Source organism: Gavia stellata, chromosome 18, assembly GCF_030936135.1.
Source record: "Gavia stellata isolate bGavSte3 chromosome 18, bGavSte3.hap2, whole genome shotgun sequence".
NCBI lineage: Eukaryota > Metazoa > Chordata > Aves > Gaviiformes > Gaviidae > Gavia > Gavia stellata.
Window position 1 is genome coordinate 15,001,390 of NC_082611.1, and position 23,512 is coordinate 15,024,901.

Below are 23,512 nucleotides of genomic sequence, written 5' to 3' on the forward strand. Positions count from 1 at the left end.
AGGATTATTTTCACTTCATAGGCCAGACAGGCACCCATGGCCGGAGGAATGCTCTGGTGGGAAAGAAGTCCTGTGACACCGTTTGCTTTCCTCCTGCTTGCAAACAGAGGGGAGGAGAGGGGAGTGGGAGGGAATTTAACTGTGCTAATAATCACTAGCTGTGAATTTGAATCCTAGTTTAGAGCAACAGAAGGCTCAAATTCAAGACACTGCAAGTATAAACTTTGAAGTGTATATATCCCTCTACTGATCTCTGTTTCATGTTCCTCATTCATTGCTGCGGTTCTCTGAGTCTACTTGCACATAATTCTCTATTCCCTACAACTCTTGGATGAGCATCCTGAATCCTGATGCAATATGGGCATCAGAAGAAAGTGTAACTGTGAACAGGATAGGTTGGAACACCCAAAAATGTCTCCAAAATATTTTTGCCAACAAGTAGAACTCCTGACACTAAATTTATTTGCAAAGACAAGGCAGTTCTATCTCCAAAGCACATGAGGTCAGCCAGCAAAATCATCCCGTCTGATAACAAACTTGCACAAAAAAGCTCTCCTAGCAACTGAGCATTTATTAACTGTTCATTTCAGGAATCATCAAAAGTCCCTGGAAAGCATACTTTTTTCAAAAACCATCTAGGACACAAAAGCAAACCACTTATTTGAATGAAGCTGCATATATTAAAAAAAAGTCTAGGTTTTTGTGCTTTAAGACCTACTGACTTTTGCAATCATATTAAAACATTTCATTCAGGAATGAAAGACAAAACAGAGTGTATCTTTTTTTTAAATTACACTAAATATTCGTGCCTGATGTTTTCATATAATACAACATGTGCCCTAACTACATTTTGAATACCTGCCAATAACATGTCAGTCACCACATACTCCTTGAAAAATAAAGCCACACTTTAAAAAAGAAGTGGTTCTGAAGAGATAGGCATGTGCAAACAAAAAGTTTCTGGCTATCTGCATCAGAAGCATCTTGCAAATGTTAACATGCTTGTAGAAGAACACAGAAAAACTAGCTTTATATTTTATTTAGAAGATGAGACCTTTACTTTAGACAACAACAATCTTTAAAAATCAGCTATGGCACTGCTTAATTCCTGACAAAATGATAAAGAACTAGAATCATACAACGTCAGGATGACTGATAATAGAAGCGCTGATTGAACTAAATGAAGCACCTTGCACGTCTACACTTCATTCCTTGCCACTGGTAATGATTATGCAAGAAGAAGATGATTCTCCATGTGTGTTTGCTTTAGGGGATCTGAGACATTAAAAAAAACCCAACAAAATGTATGAAATAGAACCAGAGTTTGCCTTGGTAGATACCCATCAAAAGCTGTGCAAAAAGAACATCCTGCATGCCACACCTTGGATGTACGGATTCACAAACAGAAATGCTAATTTTTATGCACTAAACAGGATGTTTCATACTTTCGGTGAGATCTAGTCCAGATGGAACAGGATGTAAAATGACAGACACAAAACACTTCAAGTGGGAAACACTTCACAGCAGATTTTCGTTATTCTGGGTTTGGATATTAATAAATGATAATGTATGACCTAAGTAATCCTGCAGTGCAAGACACAGAGGTGAACCTCCTTCAAAATCAGATTCCTAAAAATCTCACATCTCTATTTCCAGCATTCCCTTCCTTCAGCACTGGATGTGCTGATATGTAAGTGTCATTTGCTAATTAACAGGTTTGTAGCCTTAGGATAAGATGAATACAAAATATACATCATCATTTATAACAAAACTACTTTTATCCTTTTAACATTACGATATAGCAGACAAAGTTCATAGTATCATAAGCATATATAGTTAATTTAGCTCCTTATTGCAACAAAATCTTGTTATGTGATCCAGTCAAGCTTCGTGTCTCTCGCTAGCTTCACTGAGATGTTTTAAAGCCAGTAAAAATGAAGGAGATTTTCCCATCTGCATCATTTGCCAAGTTCCACATTTACATACAAAACGATGAAGAAAACAGTTTCTGAGAAAGCATGAGGAATTTCAGACTCTTCTTCTCCAGACCATTTTAACTAGCTCAATTATCACATGTCAAATGAAAACCATCACTATATTTTATTTTTACTGTGGTAGGAAAAAATTATGACTCTTTCATTAAAAAATAAAGCCAGCGTTTGCCCTGGCTTTTAGTAAAAACTCACTAATGAGACCTCAGATAGAGAAAATAAGTTCCACTATATTTCAAAATGGAAAAGAGTCCAATGGAAGCCTTTACTGATGTAAGTGCAGATTTCATCTGCTTTCTACCGAATGGGAAAAACTAAATTAAATTGAAGAGCAAATAACTGTAACTACACAGTCTAGTAAAACTGGAAAATGTAATTGAAATTAACTTCAATTGATGTATTATTGTTTGACATTGTTGAGTTAGGAACTTGTTAGAATTTTCTGAACTAGCAAATGCAAACAACTTAAGCACATGATCAAACACTGCCAAAGGAAGCATTTTTTAAACGTATTGCTTACAAACCCCTCAAATATCTAGGGATTAGTTTTCTATCATTAATGTACAACATTATTCCAACTTAGGTCAGTATTAGAATGAATTTTTTTCAATAGCTTGGAATTTAGATTGTTCCAGGGGAAAAAAGCTGGAAGCAGCACCCAATTACAGTTTGCCCTTTACTTCTGACAAATTGTGGAGGGAAGACACAGAAAATTATCTTTGACTAGATGTGTGTCTTGGTACTAAAAAGTATCTCATGCCTGACAGAGACATTCTTCTTACTGGTCACCCTACCTCCATCATCCCAGCAAAACTGAATCCTCCAATTAGTTCATTCGTCGCAACATTAACACTGCCCAAAGCTAGAAGAGAACAATGCTTTCCTATCAGTTACATTTTCCTATGCAAAAGCCACTGCAGTTAAACACTCGGATTCCCATCAGGCAAAATGATGCATGCTATGCCCACGTGGCTGCGAATTAGCTGAATCTACACATTCGGAATTTATGCTCAGCCATATCATGTTTTAGGTCGCTGGACAAAATCTGAGCCCAGGGAGAGGCAGGAGATAGGGACTATGGTACTTCCCGAGTAGATGAGTCCACCCATTCAGCAGAGGAGTGAGGTTTCACATGCATGGGCATTAAAACAGCGCACGGAGATCTCATGCACTTACCATTCGTGTAAGGGTTGACGGTCTTTTTATTTGTCATTACACGTGCTGTTGCATTATTTACCTAAGCACATAGAACACTGGATTAGAAAGGGTTACAGGGTGGGTCCATGTTACTATTAAATGCATGCATTATTACTGCTATTAGTCATGTAAAAATAAAATGCAATTTAATTTATAGAAGGCAACAGGTGCATAACAAAATCATACTATTTATAATTACATTTACTTTCATAACCATTTTAACTTACAAATCATTTCAATAAAGCAACATCATATCATTTAAACTTTAATAAAAAGACATTAAAAGCAAATTAAAAGGTACTGCATAATTTAAGACTTAAGAGCATGCTTGTATTCCATGATAACACTGATACAATAAATACTCAAAACAGAAAAAAAGATTACATGAAGGAACATGCAGTGGAGTAGAAGGGAAAGAGACAAGGTACAAGGAAACAAAGAAAATGTCAAAAAAAGGGACAAACGAATTTTAGCAGTGTGCAACATAACCCTTTAGAAGAGAAGTACCATTGGAAAAGCAACATCTAGCATTCAACACTTGGAACAAGAGCCTTTTTCATTGCAAGAATTAACAAAATCATTCAAGCTTTAAAATCACAGCTAACAAAAGGATAAAAAGAGGGTGCATTATTTAACACAATATGGAATTAACAATCTGAGTAAGATGTGCACGAAGTCATATCCTCAATCCAATCAGTGCCTCCCAGGCTTGCTTAAAACGTACACTCAATTACAGGCGTACCAATATAGAAAAAAATGTAGCATCAAGAAAACTTAATACAACAAGTCAAAAAAATTCACGTGGTATATCAGCGCTAAATACGTGAAACGGCAGATGGACTTCTCCACTTACCATTCAGCACCATCGCCAGCATGGGTATGTATACAGTTACCATGGTTACTGAGAGTTTGGTGAGGGCCCTAAGCGCTACCGTCGAAGGGGGAAAATGAAAAGGCAAAATATGCAACATCTTACTCAAAAGACGACAGCATTTTCAATTGGTATTTTTTTTATTCTAACAAATACGACTGAGGCAGTATTGAAGGGGATCCAGTGGTACTAAAACACATTTGTGTTGGGTTTTTAATAGATACGAATGGCTCAGGCCATCCAGCCAAAGTAGCCTGATGGTTTCATTAAAAATTAAGTGTTAAAATTGGTCGGTCTCTAGTCTGGCTTTGTTTCTTTTTCTTGTACATCTTTTGGATGCTTCTTTCCCAATCTGAATTTTTTCAAAGCCACTGTGGATCCCGCATCAACCCTGCAGCAAAAAAAAAAAAAAAAAAAAAAAACCAAAACCAAAAACAAAATAAAAAACAACCTTTCGTTTGTTTTTGTTTTGTCTGTCACACTTTTTTTTTTGTTGTTCTCAAATTTTTTTTTTTTTTGTTGGCTGTTTTTTGGGATCTACTGCACCCATTGATTTACAAAACATCCAAAATAATAACTTCAAAATATTAAAGCTTTTCTTTTTTTTTCAATTCTGTCATCCACCTTTCAGCAATCATGATAATAATAATAATAATTACAAAAGAAATCATAATAAAAAACCCAAGTAAGGCCAGATTCTCTCTCTTTATATATAAATATATATATATAAACAATGGGAAGGGGAAAGGGGAGCACACAGAAGACACCAATGATGCATCTGAAACAACAAATGAGAGTGAAGCAGACATTTATAAAAAAGATGAAAAGGAAAATATTTTGAACATGCACCTCGATTTTACGGCCCTCTACCACGGTGCCGTGTAATTTCTCCCTCGCCCTGTCCGCATCAGCACTATTTTCGAAAGTTACGAAACCAAATCCCTGCATGCAGGAGGGAGAAGGGGGGAAAACAACATGCACATTATTATTTCAGTCAACGACCACTTGTTTGCTTATGTTCTCTCTCTTTAATTTAATATTTTCTTGTCCTTGCTTCATTTCTGTAACATGCAAATTAGAAAAATTATAATTGTATTGAGATGTGCAATAAATAAGCGACAAATGTGAACAAATTTTTTCTGTCATCAGTTAGATAATACCCTCTGAGAAATTCAAAGAATGATACCAAAAATACCTTTCTACATGTCACTACACAGGAAAATAAATCTAACAATAAGAAAATGAAATTAAAATAAATTACAGTGTCTTCACATAGAAAAAAAATGAACTAATGAGAAAAGAAAGTGAACCACATTTTAATGACATGCAGATATCTCAACGAAATAAAAACCATGTGCACAAAATTCAACACTGAATGTCAATATACTCTAAAACATTGCCTACTTAATCATGCTGTTGTGATCATAAGAAACACTGTTCCCATGCAACACTAGGGTAACTTAAACTTTTGTCAAACTATACAGCCTTTACTTATTTTTTTATAAAAGAAAAAAAGAAAAGAAAACCACCAACAAAACAAAAGTACTTTTAGAACAAAGTGTAAACTTTCTTGTATTAACAGATCAAATAAAATCACATGATGTGAATAGAAAAAGAAACTCTGATAAAGGAATAAAAATGCAAATGTTTTGAATAAGTTCAACTGGTTCATTTACTATTTATGTATATTATTTTCCACATTTAGAACATGCAACTGGTAAAACTCCAGAATCCCGTGTTAGTGGGACAGGAGAATACTCAACAGATAGAAAATTCCGCCTATGACAAACGCTTTGCTTTATATAATTAGGCTAAACTAACATTTCCAATCCTACTAAAATTCTTTTTGTTGCGCTAAGTTAAACACTGCGTACAATGGTAAAGATTTCTGAAAAAATCAGACATTGAAAAACATTCTAGAAACATACACCAACCCTTTGAAGTAATTCTTCCATTAGCACTACAATGCCTTTGCATGCTTTCCCAAAGTTTGCCAAATAAATAAGCTTCTATATCCTTAGTGTTCCATAACAAGGAACGTTTGCAGGTTACACATGGCCGCTTTCTAAAGAATAGGCATCGCTGCATGTATTTGAAGTCCTACTACAACCTTTTTCTTTACTGTTACTTCAGCTTGAACTATGGCGATAAAGCTTTCCTCTGTTCTGTTCCTCAGCAATAAGCCATGCATCGTGTCTCCTCATTCTCCGCTCCGTTGGCTAAGATTTGTGGTCAGTATTCACCCACTTACTCTCTGCAGTTCTACCTACTATGTACATAGTGACCGATGTTAAAATAGAAAGAAAAAGAAAAAAAGGAAGTGAAGATATTTATATGTCTTATACCAAGAAGAGACCAAATATGAAACCAAGGCAAAACTGACACCAAGCGCTGAGAAAAACAATGGATATGAACTACAAAATTAATTAATCAACGAAAAAAGTTAATCACTGCGCGAGTTGTTTGGGTCGTTTTACCTACTCAGAGAACACATTTATTTATGCCAGTTTTATAACACAGAAAGTGACATTTATATAGAGTAGCAGTTTATGTTCCATTCTCTTCCAAGCAGCTTAAACACATTGCCTGGTGCTTTTTTTTTTGTTTTTTCTCTTTTAAAGGCACACCGAAGCCTGAGCTCAGAAGTGCTCTCTCAGCAGTTCCACTTCTAGCTGAAGCTATTCTCAGAACACCTGATTCCACACATTTTCTCCACTCTACCCTCCACAAATTTAGCACAAAGCCATGACCTCGCTTGTCACAAGACAAGACACTGAGGATGTAACTCTCTTTTCCCCAAAGCACCAGGAGTGTTTGAGAGAAAGTAAATCCCCCTCCTCAGTACTAATCCCTACGGTTTAGATGCCTGCATAGGCTTTTCTTATACCTAAACCCATCCTCAACTTTCAACTTCTTCAACTGCTCCCTCCTATCTTGTAAAAGCTCTGTAATAAAAAAAACAAAAAAAACCAAACCCAAAAACTTCATAATTTAAGATGCTATTAAGAAAATTTCACAGCAGAAAACGTCACTGAAACCATCGATCCAACGAGCCTAGCTCCATGCAATAGCATAAATTCCAGCAATTCTGTTTGTTCTCCCCTCTCCTCCCTGCTGAACAACTGCCCCTTCTCAGAATTGCAACCATTTGGTGGGAGCTGTTCAGTCAAAATTTTGAATCTGTCTTCTTAGCTCACAGCACTACCAGTTAATTTTTTTCAAACTGAAGGGAAAGATAAAAACCTAATTATATTAAAAAATTAGAAAAAGATATCAAGTGGATCCACAAGCCAAGATAAGACAGGAACTTCAAAGATTCTGAAAAGAATACTCATTGTAATTTTAAAATTTCTTACGTTGTACTTATTCTCATAATTAACACTATTTAAATTAAGCTCTTATTATTTATGCAATTCTTTAATTTTACCTAGCTGACACAGAAACTTAATCACAGAACAGAATCATTCATCACACATTCAAATATCTACACAAACATGTTAACATTAATGTTATATGCAGCTGATTCAACAGCTACTTGAGCTTAGCATACTATGTATTTTATTAACTGGTAATGTAAATGTCTGCATTTTATTTTTAAAGTCTGTCAAATGATTTAATAATAGCCAAATTAGTATGTGAGAAGGTTCTGTTTTAATCTGGGAGGTGCTAGGGAGCTCTTTTTATTTGAAGAAATATATGTTAATATAATATATACTAGATATATATTAATACAGCTACTCAAAAACAGATTTATGAAAGTATATATGTATTATATAGCTGTATAGAGTATTAATTTACAACTGAACAAAAATGGTACTTGTTGATCCTGTATCTTTGCAGCCTTGCAATTGTGCCCGAGACAAAAGCCATTCACAGCTCCAGGGAGAGCTTCAGTGTTAAAACAGCAGAATAGCGTTAAAATACGCACAGTAATGGAAGCTATATTTCAAATCGTCCGTCCAAGATGAATGGTAAGCGCAGAGAAAGGTAAGTTACCAGCAGGTCTGAATGTTACTTTAATCAACAGCTTCAAGAATTGGCCTCGTTTACTTAACACAGGTTGTAAGAAAGACCTACACCAAAACAATACTGAAATTCTTGCAATTCTTATAAAAAGAAGAGTTTCAAATGTCATCAGTGTTGCCATACAATTCTAGCAAAGTTATCTTTATTATTATTATGTCCCCAAACAAACAGAAATTTTCAGTATGCAACTTGTATTATTTTAGGGTTTCTTTTATGGAGAGACTCCCTTCTGCAAAATTATTTGATACTTTATGGTGGTGCTACAGCATTATGGTTTTTGAATCTGCAATTCCATTTTTCTGTTTCCAACTATTACGGTATGAAAATGAGCTTACTTCTGTTGTTTTTGCAAGAATCTTTTTAAACATTAATTATTGGAATAAAATGAAATAAACAAAAACAGAAACAAAAAAAAATTCTAGCAATTCTTTTATGCCAAACTACAGCTGGAAACAAATGTGAATGTTGATCCTGCAAACTTTTTTACCTGTACTCAGTTTGAGACCACTTAGTAGTCCTTTCAGTTTCAGTGGGATTTTATGAAAACATAGGTGCATCTTAAATCCTACAGAATGGACATGAAATTATTAGATTAAAATAAAAATAATAATAAAAAAAAAGATGTTCCTCTTATTCCTAATCCTGTTTTTTAATTGAGAGAATCTAAGGGTACTTCTGCAAATCAAAATACCATGTAGCTTTACTTGAAATAACTCTAAACAAGATGAAAAGCAGCATTAGATGCATCACAGAACTGCTTTAAGTATCTTCAGCAGCTTACTCAGAGCCAGCTTGGATGCACCAACACAGCACTGGACGGTGTAGAAGTATTTAATAAGAATGGGTCCTAGAGTCTCTAACACAAAGTGTGTAACTGAGGTAGCGACATTACAAGCCTACCGAGGAAAACCTCTTCCTCTACCTAGGAAAACCTTGCTTCCTGTCTAGGAGCTTGTTTTTAGCACAGGGCACTGGGGTGTTTTCGCTACTGCAAGATCACTATTAAAAAAAACTCAATTCAGAAATACTTCACACCCCACCCCCCAAATATTTTATAAGAGCCTTATACTTATGCAGTCTGATTCTGATGCAGACGTGGCGGTTGGGAGTCTTACATATGTAAAATTTAATAGCTAAACAAATGTGTAAACCACCACCACCATGACATGTGTACTCAGTTCCACTCCATCTTCAACAGAGCCAGTCAAAGGTGGCAAGTGTGGGATGTCTTCTGAAATTTATAGTGCTATCCAGTAGAAGCAGGTTCTGGACAATCGACGTCTTTTGCAAACACTATTGAATAGCCATAATTTAATGATAATAAATTTCAGCCAGAGTAGGAGATTCTAAGCCACCAAACTGCATACATTTTGGTTGGTTACTGAAAAACCAGTAAATGTTCCTTGGGTTTGGGCTAGCAGGCAAGGGTACTAATTAATAAATGTCAGAATAATTTTGGAATATATAAACCAGGACATTTCAGCTATTCTATTTAAAAAAAAAAAGTGATGGCTTTATATTTAGAATATAAGTACAAACACATTAAGGGAAAAATTAAAATAATTAAAATATATGTGATTTAAGAGAGATTTACGATATATCTGATTCTTAAAAACTGTCAGATTTCAGTATGTCTATAACAGGAAAAGAATTCAATCGCTAATAATAAATCATATATGAGAACTACAGAAAGACTGAAACATTGGTGGATAAACATTCTAGTGTGTCTGACTAGATCTGAAGATGTCATGCATGTGACATACACGTAAACCCTTATAATGCAGCTGATATCATAGGTGAAGCATACCGGGCTACACTTTTGGAGCAGCTAACAATGCTAATGCAGTCATAGCCATTCTATCTTATTTTATTTCTTAAATATTGAATAAATTGAAGTATGCATTTAAGGCAAAGTAATTTTCAGAAAAAATTAAATGTTTGCAATACAATAAGAACTCTTTTAGTCAAATAAATGTTAAAATAGATTGTTTTCAAAGGGTTGGTGTACTGAAGCTTTAACTAAAGAGGAAAACATCTGCACTTAGATAATCTAGGACAATCACATATTTTCTCAGCTAATTACTAAAGAGGATAGTTATTAGGTATCATTATCATCTTTCATTTCAATAGGGGAAAAAATACCTATACTAATACAAACCTGCCTACAAATATTTGTAAGTATGGACTCATCTTGTAAAATAAACAAGATAATTACCATTGAAGAATAAAGACAGCAGAAATCAACATTCCCGTAACACAGTTGACAGTTTGGAGTAGCTAAGATTACCCCCTTTAAAAGATATAAAATGAGTCCAACGATTCTCATGCTGCTTAGGAAACTGAATGACAGCTCAGAAGATGTTTCCACTAACACGGAATTTCAGACATTATTTTTTACAGCAGTGCAGTTGTTTCCTTTTACTCATATAAATATTTTAAACAAATTAAAAAATTCCATGGGTGAATTAAACTGCTTACCTTTGAGCCTCGCTCATTAAAAATAATTTCAACATCTAAGATTTTACCAAATTGCTGCAAAGAAATAGAAAAGTTACATGAAAATAAGATAACTTCAACACTTCTATCATATACAGTACAAATGTTTGTTTCAGAAAATGGTGCACCACATAAAAAAGTTAAAGAATAAAAAAATCAAAGATAGTCAAGCACCAAAAAAGACACACTGAAGAGGAGCCAGATCAATATTACAACTAAATCGTACATATCATTACACTTGTCACTATCATTCCATATACGCATTTATGAACTTTAAATTCAGTGAAACCACCTGACAAAGGGCAAAACTTCATTAAACTGTGATTACAGTGAAATGAAAGTCCCAAATGTCTTTATTTTGCCTTTGCACATAGTAGGTTACTTCCTTGTGATCCATCCAGTCCAGCTGCTATCAATCACCCTTTTTTTCATATTTAATATGCTACTGCTTCATCTGCTTGGAGTGTAATGAACATCACTAACAAGACAGGATTAACAGCTATGTGAACACTGTCGCCCTCTGGTCATCCTTCCCTCTGAAGAACCTCTGTTTCAGAAGACTTTTTGCAGCTGCTTTCCAGGACAGGTAAAGGCATTTGGTTGCTTCTGCTTTACAGGAGTAAGATTAAACCACCTGGGAGTTTTGTCACTGGCCTCAAGGAGTGAGGATTTCTCTCCACCCTTGCTGAAAAGGGATGACCATTACTCCCTAAGCAATTCTTGTCTTACTAGAGTATAATTTGGAAAACTAGAATGGATACTTGTTGGGGATTTTTTCCCTGCTCAGAATTGCACTTCTATTGTAATATTAGCAGGAACTGTTATTACTATTGACCTTACAAAAGCATGCACAATCATCTATGCCTTGCTCACACACACAAAACTTGACCACAGTCGCTGTCCCAAAGAAAAAGGCTCTATTGGACTTGCCTTAGTAAGAGAATAAATGTTTGACCCAGGCAGTGTTTAGTTAGAACACTTTCTGATAAGGCACATTTTGTGATGTGACACTGTAATGTATCAGTGGGTCATTTCTGTTATTTCATATGTCATTAACATGCAGTACAGGTCAGCGTTAACACTGTTAAGTGACACAATATATTAAATAAAAAGGCTGAAATTACAGGCAGGTAAATGAAGAGTAATCTAACAACAGTCCAAGGAACTGCAGAAATGAGCCTATACTTGAGTATTTCAATATATAATAAACAATTACAAGCCAGAAAGGACGGTATTCCTGCTCTAGCATATTGAAGTATTTCAACTTGCTTATGAGAGTCAACCATCATTTGTTAGCCCTTGGCTTATTTTATGTTCTTGCATTCACCATCTAATTAATGTTTTAACTGCAACTTTAGCCTATAAGCATATACTGACTTAATGTTTAAACAATCCTCCTCTGTTCTATTTATGTCCATGTAAAAAGATCATCTGCTATGTGTATAACACAGTCGTGACGCAGCGTTGCCTTATTTCATATCAGATATTTCAATTGACACTTGCAGAAATTTCTTTTTTCTATCAATTCAGAAGCTAAGTTTACCGTTACCAAGTCATTCTAAAGCTAGCCATTCTCCACTGTTAGTCTTTTGAGACCCAAGACTCAGAAATATTGAAAATAAATGTAGTTTTTATTCACTTATAAATTACTACAATCCCTCAAAAAAAATCTTTTCATTTAATGTACTTTCAAATAGAATCAATCTATTTTAAGTGATTTAATTTAAATAAATTTGCATATTTCCCCCTAAAGGGTTAATTATTATGCCTTCTGCTATTTTGCTGATGTGCTGTAAGCTGCATTTAGGGGAGGTTACTTGTAGCAACTCAGATACAGCAAAACAGTCACTCTCATTTCCCAATAGTATACCAGGATTCTTTTTCCAGCAACCGTTTCCTTCACTTCATACAAACAAATACTGAAAAACACAATGTCTTAACTCGCATACAAAGACATTAGAAGAACTTAAAAATCTGAACTGAACATAAAAGATAGAGAGAAGTATAGTGCCATGAAGTACTTGATGCTGCACTGTATAACAAACTGTAACGCAGAAGAGAATTAAGTTTTAGTGAGTCAGAAATAAGAAAGCAAGTGGAACACAAATACTTAAGAGTATTAACTTGGAAAAGGCAAAGCTGGGTTCTAATAGCTGATCAAGTACTATTTCTAGATTTTATTTAGTGACATTCCAAAATAAACCTAAGAGGTCTTGGAGCAGGGAGAAGAAACCAGGTCTAACCTCTCACGGTTATTGATGGCACGTATGAGATGTGTGAAACACAGCCAACACACGTGAAGCTAGCTAATGGCCCGGGCAAAAGCAAAAATTGAGAGACTTATAGAAAAATGCTGGCAAAGACTTTAGAAGCTTACAGATGTACAATGCCTGTGGGGACGGGTGAGGATTGCTACTTCTGGACATATTATACTTAAATTCAGCCCATGTGTTACTTCCATAGATTTGGATCCCTTGCTCATGAGGTCAAGCATTCACTATTTTACATCATGCTCTCCAAAATCAATAAATACAGGCATATAAATCCAGATGTGTACAGCAGGAATATGTATGCATTCAATATTTTAAGCCAATGTAGGCAGCTTTTTTTAAATGTAATACAAACCAGCATGCTACATAGAATACACTCATCTGTATCACATACAGTAGAATTTCTTTTCCCAATTGTGAATGGCAAATCAGATGTTTGGTTATAAATAAATAAAAAGAGAATCTTTACTGAAAATGGTTAAACAGCCTAAATCAGAGATGCTGCTCTCACGGTCACCTATAATATAAAATACCTATTGCAATGCAAATATAAAAAAGCACAAATAAAGTATGAGTACTTACACCAAACATTTGTCTAAGATCTGGATCCCGGAATCTGAATGGTATATTTGAGACGTGAAGCCGTTTTGGCTGTGATTTGTTTTCTGTGTTTTCAGAAGATTGTGTCTGTTGCTGGCCATCAGTCTGTGCTGCATCATCTGTCTGCTAAAAGGGTAAAACAAAACAAAGTAAAGTAAGTCTTACTTACTAAAGTATTTCTGCCATTTTTAATATAAGGTGGTGGCCTTAACTTCTCAAAAAAAATTACTACAAAGGAGTTAAATCTGCTCAGACAAAGGTACTGAAGAATACCATAAGTTAAAATACATGAAAATCAAATCCCTTTCTGTATATGTCTCAACAGCATGTGTTTTCAGTGATATTTTTCATATGTATTTGGAATAAACTGGAGAATAGGAAGGAGATTATTATTTGTTGGTTTTCTTAGCTATTTTTAAATAACTGATAAATGTCTCCCTATATTATAAGATGTCGAAACTGCTTTAATCTCATTACTCTTTGCCAATGGAAGAAACTGACTCTCCATGTCCAAATAAGAGCCTATTTGCAGAAGCAAACTATACACTTCAAAGAAGATTCGAACTTTCGTTCAGAAGCCACTGGGACTTCTACAGAGAAGGTAGGTAACACATCACATCCTAGTTGCCATTTCATAAGCAGCACTAATGGGCACTAGAGGGTCATTTTGTCTAGATAAATGGTCACCATTATGGAAAAGGCCTTGAGTTGTGAAAGGGAACAGAAGTATAATCAGTGGTGAAGGTTACTGACATAAAAGTGAGACTCGGGAACAAAGTTTTACAGATTTTCTTTCTCACCAAAATAAGATCATGTCATGGTACTTCTTACAGGGATACTGTTCCCTAGTTTTAAAATGCTGTTTTGTAATTGAAGAACATTGCTGTGTATTACAGTTTAACAAACAAACAGAATTATAAACCCCTGGAGAGATTAGGAAAAAACACAATGTCCTTCATCCAAAAAGTAAAACTAACCAATGCTGGTCTACCAGTATATTACAAAAATTTCTGGGCTGTGTTCTTTAATGATATATACAGTGCCTAATTAATCACTGCGTGTACAGCACACATTCACCAGAAGAAGATTTTGCATAGGTATGTAAAACCAGCATAGGTATTTTCTTTTGCACTGGTACAGGGGATTTGGAAAAAAAGAAGAGGAAAGAAAATAGTTGAATGAAACTACAAAGATCATCTTACAACTGTTATTCTATTTTCTCTGCCTTCCTCCTCCTTCTAAGCATATTCATCTTCAAAATATTCATTTCTCTCTTGTGTTCTAGTGTCACAGTTCAGCTTGTCTTTCAGACTTTTTTCATTTAAAAATAAAATAAAATAGAAGAAATCTCCCATTTCCTGCTCATATCAAATTTCTTTTATGAGACAACAGATTTAAGCAAAATAAAAATGGTTACATAAAATAAACCTTACCACACAGTTTAAGTACCAATAAGCCTGTTAAGGAAGAAGCAAAAGAACTCAAACACAATACATAATTTACATCAGCAATAACTACATATAAATGTAATTCTAGCAAGTTAAATGCAACATCATCTTCCCCAGTAAATGCAAATGTTCTCAAATTCAAAGTACAAACATTATAATTTCATATATAGCCTATACTTCTGCATTAAGAACACTTTACAAATAAAAGTCCTTATTTCTGCAGAAGCATCAGCAGTGTCTACATTTCATGGGATATGATGATACTCATACACAAACACAAACTTTTGTGTGCGCTAAAGAAAGATTTTCAAGTGATCCAAACAAGGAACCGGGAACAGCTCAAGTGTAAACCTAAAACTGAATCAGTGCCACCACATCTCTTCATCTACTACCCCCTGAACTCACAGGCAGGGTCCCATAAACTAAACAGTTCTTCTTCACAGTTTTCTAGTGATTTAAATACCAAACGTGGTATATAGCTGTTAAGAGACAAAAACATGTTCCATGTTAACCTCTTGCTATCTCTAAAACCAACTCAAAACCTCAAAATTTAGATTTTTAACAACTGTTCCATTCATAAACACCACAGAGATTACCTTCTGCCTTCAGGCCTTACAAGGAGAGAAATATGAAGGAAATTTAGTATATGAGAGCAGGTGGGGGATGACAGACTGGAAACTCTTAAAATACAAAACTCCAGAAGAATTTAAGGTCAATTAGATTAATCTGAAGAGAATTAAAGAATTCTGAAGGTGCTGTTCAGCTTCAGAAACAAAGGGTGCCCCAGGAAGAAATTATATAATCAGCATGCTGTATCAATGCAAATTGGAAAAAGTAATTTCTGTTCATTGTATTAATATAAATGATGAGAAACAAGCAGTAGGAGGGTTGAACCATGCACTATTAGCATTCCAAAACATTAGGAGCAACTTCCGTACCAAGAAGGCGAACAGATATACTGCCAACAAAAAGCCAGTGAGGTTTCTGAAGATGATGATAAAATGAAGGAGCTATAAATTATGAGTGAAGTGGGTAAATCCAGGTACTGTTATTTTCTGGGTATTTCTTTTTGATTTTATCACTTTTGTTCACAGAAGCCTGAAATTTACAGTTTCAGCAAAGAATGTCTCAGAGTTTGGGCAATGAGGACTGAAAGCCAGAAACTTCAGGAAGTCACTATCATCAAAGATTCATACCTGTAAATGCCCTTAAAGAAGTCTGTGGCAGAATTAACAGAGTTAAACCATTTAAAATGCATTAAAAGACTTGACTATATAACAATGTCTTTACAAAGCGCATTATCATCCAGAAATCTACGGATGAGCCTAGGACATCTGGAGAAGGATGACTGCAAATTGAAATTGCAATGTGAAGCTTACACAAAAATTTCCAAGTAACACCAAGGAGGTAAAATACACATAGGACAGAGGACAGGCTGGATTTTGCAAAATCCAGGAAAGTTTCAAAGACCTGTGGACTCAAAGAGCTAGAATACAATTCACCTTACACATAAATAATACATTTCAAGAGAATATTTTCATTGCTAGAGGATCTAAAGACCGGTGTTTGCTATTTCTTTAAAAATTAATTTAGGTTAGTGTATGACATTAGCCTTGCTACATCCCTGCAGTCTAGCATGCAATCAGTACAAGTCCTGATCTATTATGGGTTTGATCTCTTTCAATACCCTCTCCTGACTCAAGCAAGCAAATTAGTATGCTTTATGCAAAAGAAATAAATAAATAACCCCCCTAAGCCTTATCATTAAACAGAAATTACATAAAAGGGAGTATAGTCCATGTGTTTTTTCACATGACCTGATTTTTTGAGTTCAGAGTTGTATCAGAGTTACCTTCACGTATCAAAAAAATCATGAATTTAAGTTTGTGAAAAGATCACAATTCATAAACCAACTACACTTTACCATTGGAACTATCTCCTATCTGGTGGTCCTTGCTTTTCCTCGTGTGTGTATTGGGGTTTTTTCCTACAGAAGATAGCAATGTAAATTCATATACAGCTTCTAATCCATTATAATCTTGTTTATGGAACTGCTCTCTAACCAGTGATTTTCCATGCCATATTTGTGCAGTTTGTTATTGCTGTGTAAACACCTTGCATTTGATGTTTTTGAATAGCATCTTATTTTTCCAGATGATACCTACAATTTATCAAGATTACTTTGAATTCTAAGCCTGTCCTGCAATGTACTTACAGCCCTTCCCAGCTTGGTATTGTAGCAAATTTAATAAGTATACACTCTATTCCATCATTCAGATCATTAATGAAAGTACTGAAGAACACTGAGTCACCACAAATCCCTGCAGAACTCCTTTTAATAAATCTTCTCATTTTGATACTGAGCTACTACTTAAACACAGTTTCTAGTTTTCCACCCAGCCTATTGTAGTTGCGTGTTTACCATATTTCCCAGCTTGCTTAAAAGCATGTCTTGTGTGAAAGTGTCAAAGCCTTATGAAAAGTGAAATATAACATTCAAGGCTTTTCCTTTGTCCACAAGACCACTGTAGAAGTAAAAGACTGTATCCTTTTGACAAACCCGTGCTGATGGCTATTCTTCTACTTTCAGGTGTTAAAAATGCAGTGTGCATTTACTTGTTCCAGTATTTTCCCAGGACTGAAACTCTGATGACAGCACATCCCTTTAGCCTATATAACCAACACTTCTCTCTTCCTCCTCTTTAAAAACCAGCATTATGTCTACTCTGCTCCAGTTCTCCAGTACCTCTACTCGTTCTCCACAAGGTAACAGAGGCAGACACTAATGGCTCCAAAATATTATCAGTTTAATCTTTAAATACCTTGGAACGGAGCTAATTAGAAACAGTTAACTGGAAAAAAAAAAACAAAACAAAACAAAACAACCACCACACCTAACTTACCTGAATATTCTTTAATTGGTTTCTTCCATCTTTGAGACTGACAACTTTTTCTGACACTTGGGAAATTATTGTAATAATCACCTGGCTGAGGCTGACTTCTACAGTGAGGAATCATGCAAAGAAGAAAGGTTCTCTTACCCTTCTTCCCAAGATTGTATTTCATATTCACTCTCAAAGATGCTCTCTAGCCTGGCATTAACTATCAGTTTCTCCATCCTGGCTCGAATCCCCTCTAGAACCACATCTCTCCTGGTTGCCTTTTCTACATTCAGTCGCAGAACTTGTCACCAGCACATTCCAATAGCGATCTCAGTTGACTGGCTGCAGGAAGCATCAAATCACCTGAAATCCCTATTATTCATGACTTTAGTACTGTACCTCTGGTTGCTTACTAAAGATCTCGTTCACTGAATCTCACCAGCTGGATATCTACGATAGCTTTCAGAACAAAGAGGTCCTTTTTCCCTCTAATAGTTATCCAGAGGCCTTTAAGGATGTCTCTCCTTCTACAGTAGTGACCTTGGATAAGGCACCCCCTTAAATTACAAGGCAACAATTCCTTTCTTGTCTGCTTTTCCTAATCAAGATTTACAACTTTATTTTCATCAGCATACAGTTTTTGCAGGTATGAATTTTCAATACAATTTTGAATTTTTTCATGGTACTTTATGCCCTTCTGTTGTGACAAAATTGGTCACAACAGCATCGTGTGAGTACAGCGTGGTCCAGGGTGGTCACAATGTACACAGCAGGTGTGGACACAGTTGGTACAATATTACAGGGCATCAGTAAATACGCCAAAACAAACTGCAAGGCCTGAGCTATGGAGGTTCCTAAACATTTGTAGAACCCTACATCATGCTTCATAACTGTTAAAGCTATTAAAAAAAAAAATCCAGCATGTAACAGTTCAAATAATCTTAGAAGAAGCTGTTTTTCTAAACAGGTGGACCGAGAAGTAAAGCCATGAATGCAGAGGGAGCTGAAAGCACTGGTAATACAGACCCTTAGTGCTGTAAGAAATCAATGGTAACTGCAGGTTCTCAGCACCCTTGAAAATTACTACAGGTTGGCTTTTTTCCTATGCATGTCAGTCAGCACTGTAAGAAGTTAGTTTGTAGCTCTGAGGTTTAAGATGTCATTTGTCATCTTCACCGAAAGGTCATTTCCACCAATTTGCTGCGCGACTTTTTTTCTGGTTCCGCTGGGAACATATTTCTAATTTAAAAAACCTAATAAACAGTTACATATTTTAGCAGATTACTGATGAGTATTGCCTGGAGGGCACCGCAGGATGAAAACTTTGGCATCCTATTGACTATAAAATGACAGACACTGCTACAAAATCTTGTTTATGTAAAAAAATTTGCTATGGATATTTATTACTACACAACTGCACACAATTGCAAGTTTCCAGCACCATTTTATGTTATAAATGTTAAAATTAGTTGCTGAAACTTGAATCCTTTAAAGACTGTTGATTGCATTTGCAGGCACTTCATACAGAATTGAGATGCTCAATTTTCCATAATAATTTCTAACTCAATTGATATATATGAGCTAAACAAGTTTAATCTTGGTGAAATTTAATTTAGGTATGGACAACATTCAGAGAAAATCACGTGAGGCATGCCTACATCTCTACGCAGAAATATGTCCTCATATGTCTATTTTATCATTTCAGAGAATAAATAGTCCTCTCTATCTTCAGTCTCTGTGTCATGCTATTATTATTCATTGATAGTTCTCTTTATAGTTCACTTTTCTCTTGACCTTTGTCCAGTCTTATTCAATACATACATATCTCCATTTTAATAAAAATGTTTTGCGTTATCATCTCATAAATATTGAAGAGAAACTATTTAACACAAAAAATGAGGAAATATATCTAACCCCTCAGAGAAACAAACATCGTGAAACCAACTTCTTGAGCTAGCCAATTTAAACGGAATAGATACATTCATAATATTGCCTAAGTATAGTATCATATTAATATTTATCACTGAAATTGTCAAATCAGCTACCAGATGTTTGTGGAGGTGTAAAAGATAATAACAAAGGTTTTAAGAAAGCTAGTACTAAACTAAATGTCCTTGTATATGATGTTTCATTATAATATCTGAAGTAATGCTCTGCCAGTTCAAAATATACTCAGGAAAAAACATCACAGAAAAGAAAATCCTTCACAAGTCTGCGTTCAGAAAACCTTGTTACTGAAGCTAATGCAAGTTACATCTGATATAAAACTTTCTTTGCATCTCAGTTGTCTTCAATATTTGTACATATTTTACAGGAGTTTGTTTTTACTGCTTTGCTCTTCTCTCTCTCTTTCAGTACGTCACTGCCTAAGGCTGTCATACTCCCTGCCTTTTCCGGCCAAATCACACATCCCGCTTTTGGTTCCCATTCCACCACATATTTGCAATTATAAAATATCAAAGAATCTTAATATAAGATAGTCTTAAAACTTATAATGAAAGTTGCATATACAGAATACAGAAATAGAAGACCAAATTCTCCCATGCACAGCAATTGAGATGAAGTCCTTTACTTCAGTGAGCTACTGAAGGCTTAGCTGTTAGAATAAATTAAAATTGAAACCAGTCTTATAGGTAACCAAACCCAAATCAAAGAGGGTATTTCAGAAAATGATTTTATATTTCATATAAGATACTTTCAGTATAAATGTATGGTATTCTTTTTAACCAAATCCATCATCAGGACAGTTGAAACAAAATCTAATGTTTGGTAAAGAAATTCTTTAGCTTTACCAAAATGCTATTTTTTTGTCTCTTTAACTCAGTTCTAGAAACAGAAATCTTCTATTCTTGAAAGATGTCACTCAATTTCTTAAAAGACTTCACACTGACGTCAAGTTCTTAAAATCAATTTGAAACACATTCTTTTGGCCAGCCTAGTTTTTCCACAACTGTCACTATTACCAATTCTTCCCTTTTCACTGAGAGGAGGTTAAATGCAATGAAAAATGAGGAATGCCAGTTATGCTCCAAGTTTTTAGAAGTTTAGTGGCGGAAAAAGTTCCTTCTAACAACAGGCATGCATGATTCTTAATAAAATGTGGTTTGTAGTGCGTATGCAAATGCCGGCAGTGGCCTGCGCTGCACTCCGGAAGCACCTGTCGAGCGTGTCTAGTCCTTTAAGGGCTGCTGCTCCCTTTGGGACAAGTGAGCCACCAAGAGTCTTAGAGCACCCCATCTCACAACCAAAGAACACATAATCCAGTGTCCTGCCTCAGAATCGAGCTGCACTACAAATTTCTGATATTAGAAGAAACTACTATAATTCACCAAAAAGTAGTAATTTAACTGAAAAAAAATCCATTTCTAAAACATTTCAGCAAATCATTGCACTTTCTAGCTTCTTCCCAAGAATTTTAAAAAGTCATAAAAGTAAAGAAAACTGATAAGCTGTTCATCTGGATAAAATAAATTTTAAAATTTCCAATTTGGAGAAAATATTATCTCCAACCGCCTTTTTTAAAGACCTCACTAATCCAAATTTGCAATATATTTCACCCAGAAATACATTCTTTAGGCAAAAAAAAAAAAAAAAAAGTAGGCTTTAAAACCTTCCCTCAGCTCTAATACAAATCCATTTCCCAGGTTGTCTCGGACTGTACACAAGAGTGTCGTCTCCCATCCTTAGCACTTGTGGCAAAGGCACCACGTGCAATAAAACAGAATGTTCAGTGAACCTGACATCAGAGAGGGCCTTGTGTACACCGTTTGGGCAGAAAAACCAATCCCATTCTTATTCCCAGCAAATACAATTTTTCTGTACGCTTTTCTGTCTGTTACTGAAGACAGTCGGTCCTCTAATGTTTCTCACACCAGAATTATGAGTATTAGACTTTCCCTCCATTCTTTTTCATTGACTAGTCTCATTTTCTACAAAACAATGGTGGTGTAGACAAAATCTTTCACCCCCAAATCCTGTTTTAAAGGTAATGAAATGCTGTCACAGAATAGATGTTTGCATGCCACTACAAAAAGAACGCTGTCCTCAATCTCAGCTTTTAAAGAGTAAATGGAATGTAAACAGTAGGAATGCCTAAAATTGAACTAAACATTATCTATTCCTGGACAAACTGAAAATGTGTTGTATTAGAATAACTTGAAAAAGCTTTAGCAAGTCTTGATCATTCTTCTACAATCTGTAAACAAATACAAATATTTTTTAAACCCACACCAAGTCTAGAGGAAGAACAGCCTAATTCTAGTAGGAATAACTGGTAAAATATTTACAGGAAGAAGAGAAAAAGAAGAAAAGCAATAGATTATTTTTAAAAATATACTCAATGGCAAACTTAGTGCTACACTGAGTTTCTCATGTATCCATACCCACATAAGTGTAAAGCTCTTTAGAATTTTACATTTTAAAAAAAGCTCATTAAATTAAAAAAAAAATTGGTCAAAACAGCACCTGTTTTTTCCTGCTGCACCAATCAAGTTATTTCTCAGCGAGAAAGAGCTTGCGAATGTCTTCTAGGCATTATTTGATTAAGTTGACAATATTATGTGAGCAATGGTTGAGTACCCACTGTGCTATACTTTTGACCAAATTGATTTGTGTAATGAACACTTGCTCTGTCTCTTCTCCAGCCTGAACAGGGCTCTTGATTTAACCAGTGGTGCTGGAAGCCAAGTGAATTTACAGCCCCCACAGTCATTCTCTCTCAATCTGGAGAGAATAGCAGCAGCAGTACATGAGCAAGCATAATTCAATACATTGTGCTATAAGCGCAGAAAATAATATCAGAGAGCTCTGCAATATACCTGTTTGATGTGATTTGTAAACCTGATAAAAAAGCAATCGAGAAAAGTTCAGCAGAAAAAAATATCTATGCGTCCTGAGCAAAAATGTAACCATACTGAATGTGCACAAAGAACTGAAAAAATCATGCATAGTAAATCAACTTCATACTTTCCTTAGATAATATTGCACATTTTCCATTTAAAAAGGGTCTAGATTCTGAAAAGTTACTTTTCCATTAAGTGAGCAAAAAGAATAATTTAAAACTGAGTTTGGGACTTTCTGAAGATACTGTTTCCCAAATATACTAACAGTGTACTGACAAATGTGATGGGCTTGTATCCTTCCTGTTTTCTTGAGTAGATTGACTGATTAATTAATCATACTGGTTTTGATAAGCTTATATTCTGAAAAGTCCCAGCCCTGCAATGTGCTTCCCAGAAGCATAACAACATAGAGAAAAAGGAGTTATCTACACAGATACATCTGTTTGTACTTAAATGTTTACACAAAGGTGTAGACATGAAAACAATTCTATCACTGTGCTTTTTTTACAGCTGTGATAAACATTACCAGAAGTATCAGTGATTTTTCACATCAACTGCATCTCTGTTATCCTTTCCTCATCAGTACAAGATCAATGGTAAAGTCTCATTGCTTTCAGGATATTACAAGGTGAGCTTATTTTTTTAAATTAGTTCTCAAGATAAAAATATTTTAAGTATCTTATACGGCAAGACATGCAGCTCCTGCCACATCAATTTATCCCCTTAAGAATCCATTTCTGAAGACAATGTGCACTGTTCTTTGTGCTGATCTAGTGCTAAGTGCACATAGATACGGGACTTGTCATTATGCACAAAGAAATGTAATAGTATAATCATGACTGCATTTGATAACTCTACTAAATTTCCAGTGTAACTGAACATTTTGTACT

The 23,512-nt window shown here is 35.2% G+C and overlaps 1 protein-coding gene across 11 annotated transcripts in view; it reads right to left on the reverse strand.

Moving 5' to 3' along the window:
- Positions 1-23,512, reverse strand: part of RBFOX1 (RNA binding fox-1 homolog 1) — a 1,305,306-nt gene that overhangs the window by 88,149 nt on the left and 1,193,645 nt on the right. For 10 of the 11 annotated variants that reach the window (XM_059826338.1, XM_059826340.1, XM_059826339.1 and 7 more), the window contains 4 exons: positions 13,434-13,577; positions 10,564-10,617; positions 4,909-5,001; positions 3,168-3,228 (listed from right to left, as the gene is read on the reverse strand). In XM_059826338.1, the coding sequence (XP_059682321.1) occupies positions 3,168-3,228; positions 4,909-5,001; positions 10,564-10,617; positions 13,434-13,577 (352 nt within the window). The remainder of the gene's footprint in view (positions 1-3,167; positions 3,229-4,908; positions 5,002-10,563; positions 10,618-13,433; positions 13,578-23,512) is intronic. The other variant, XM_059826348.1, reaches the window with a different exon arrangement.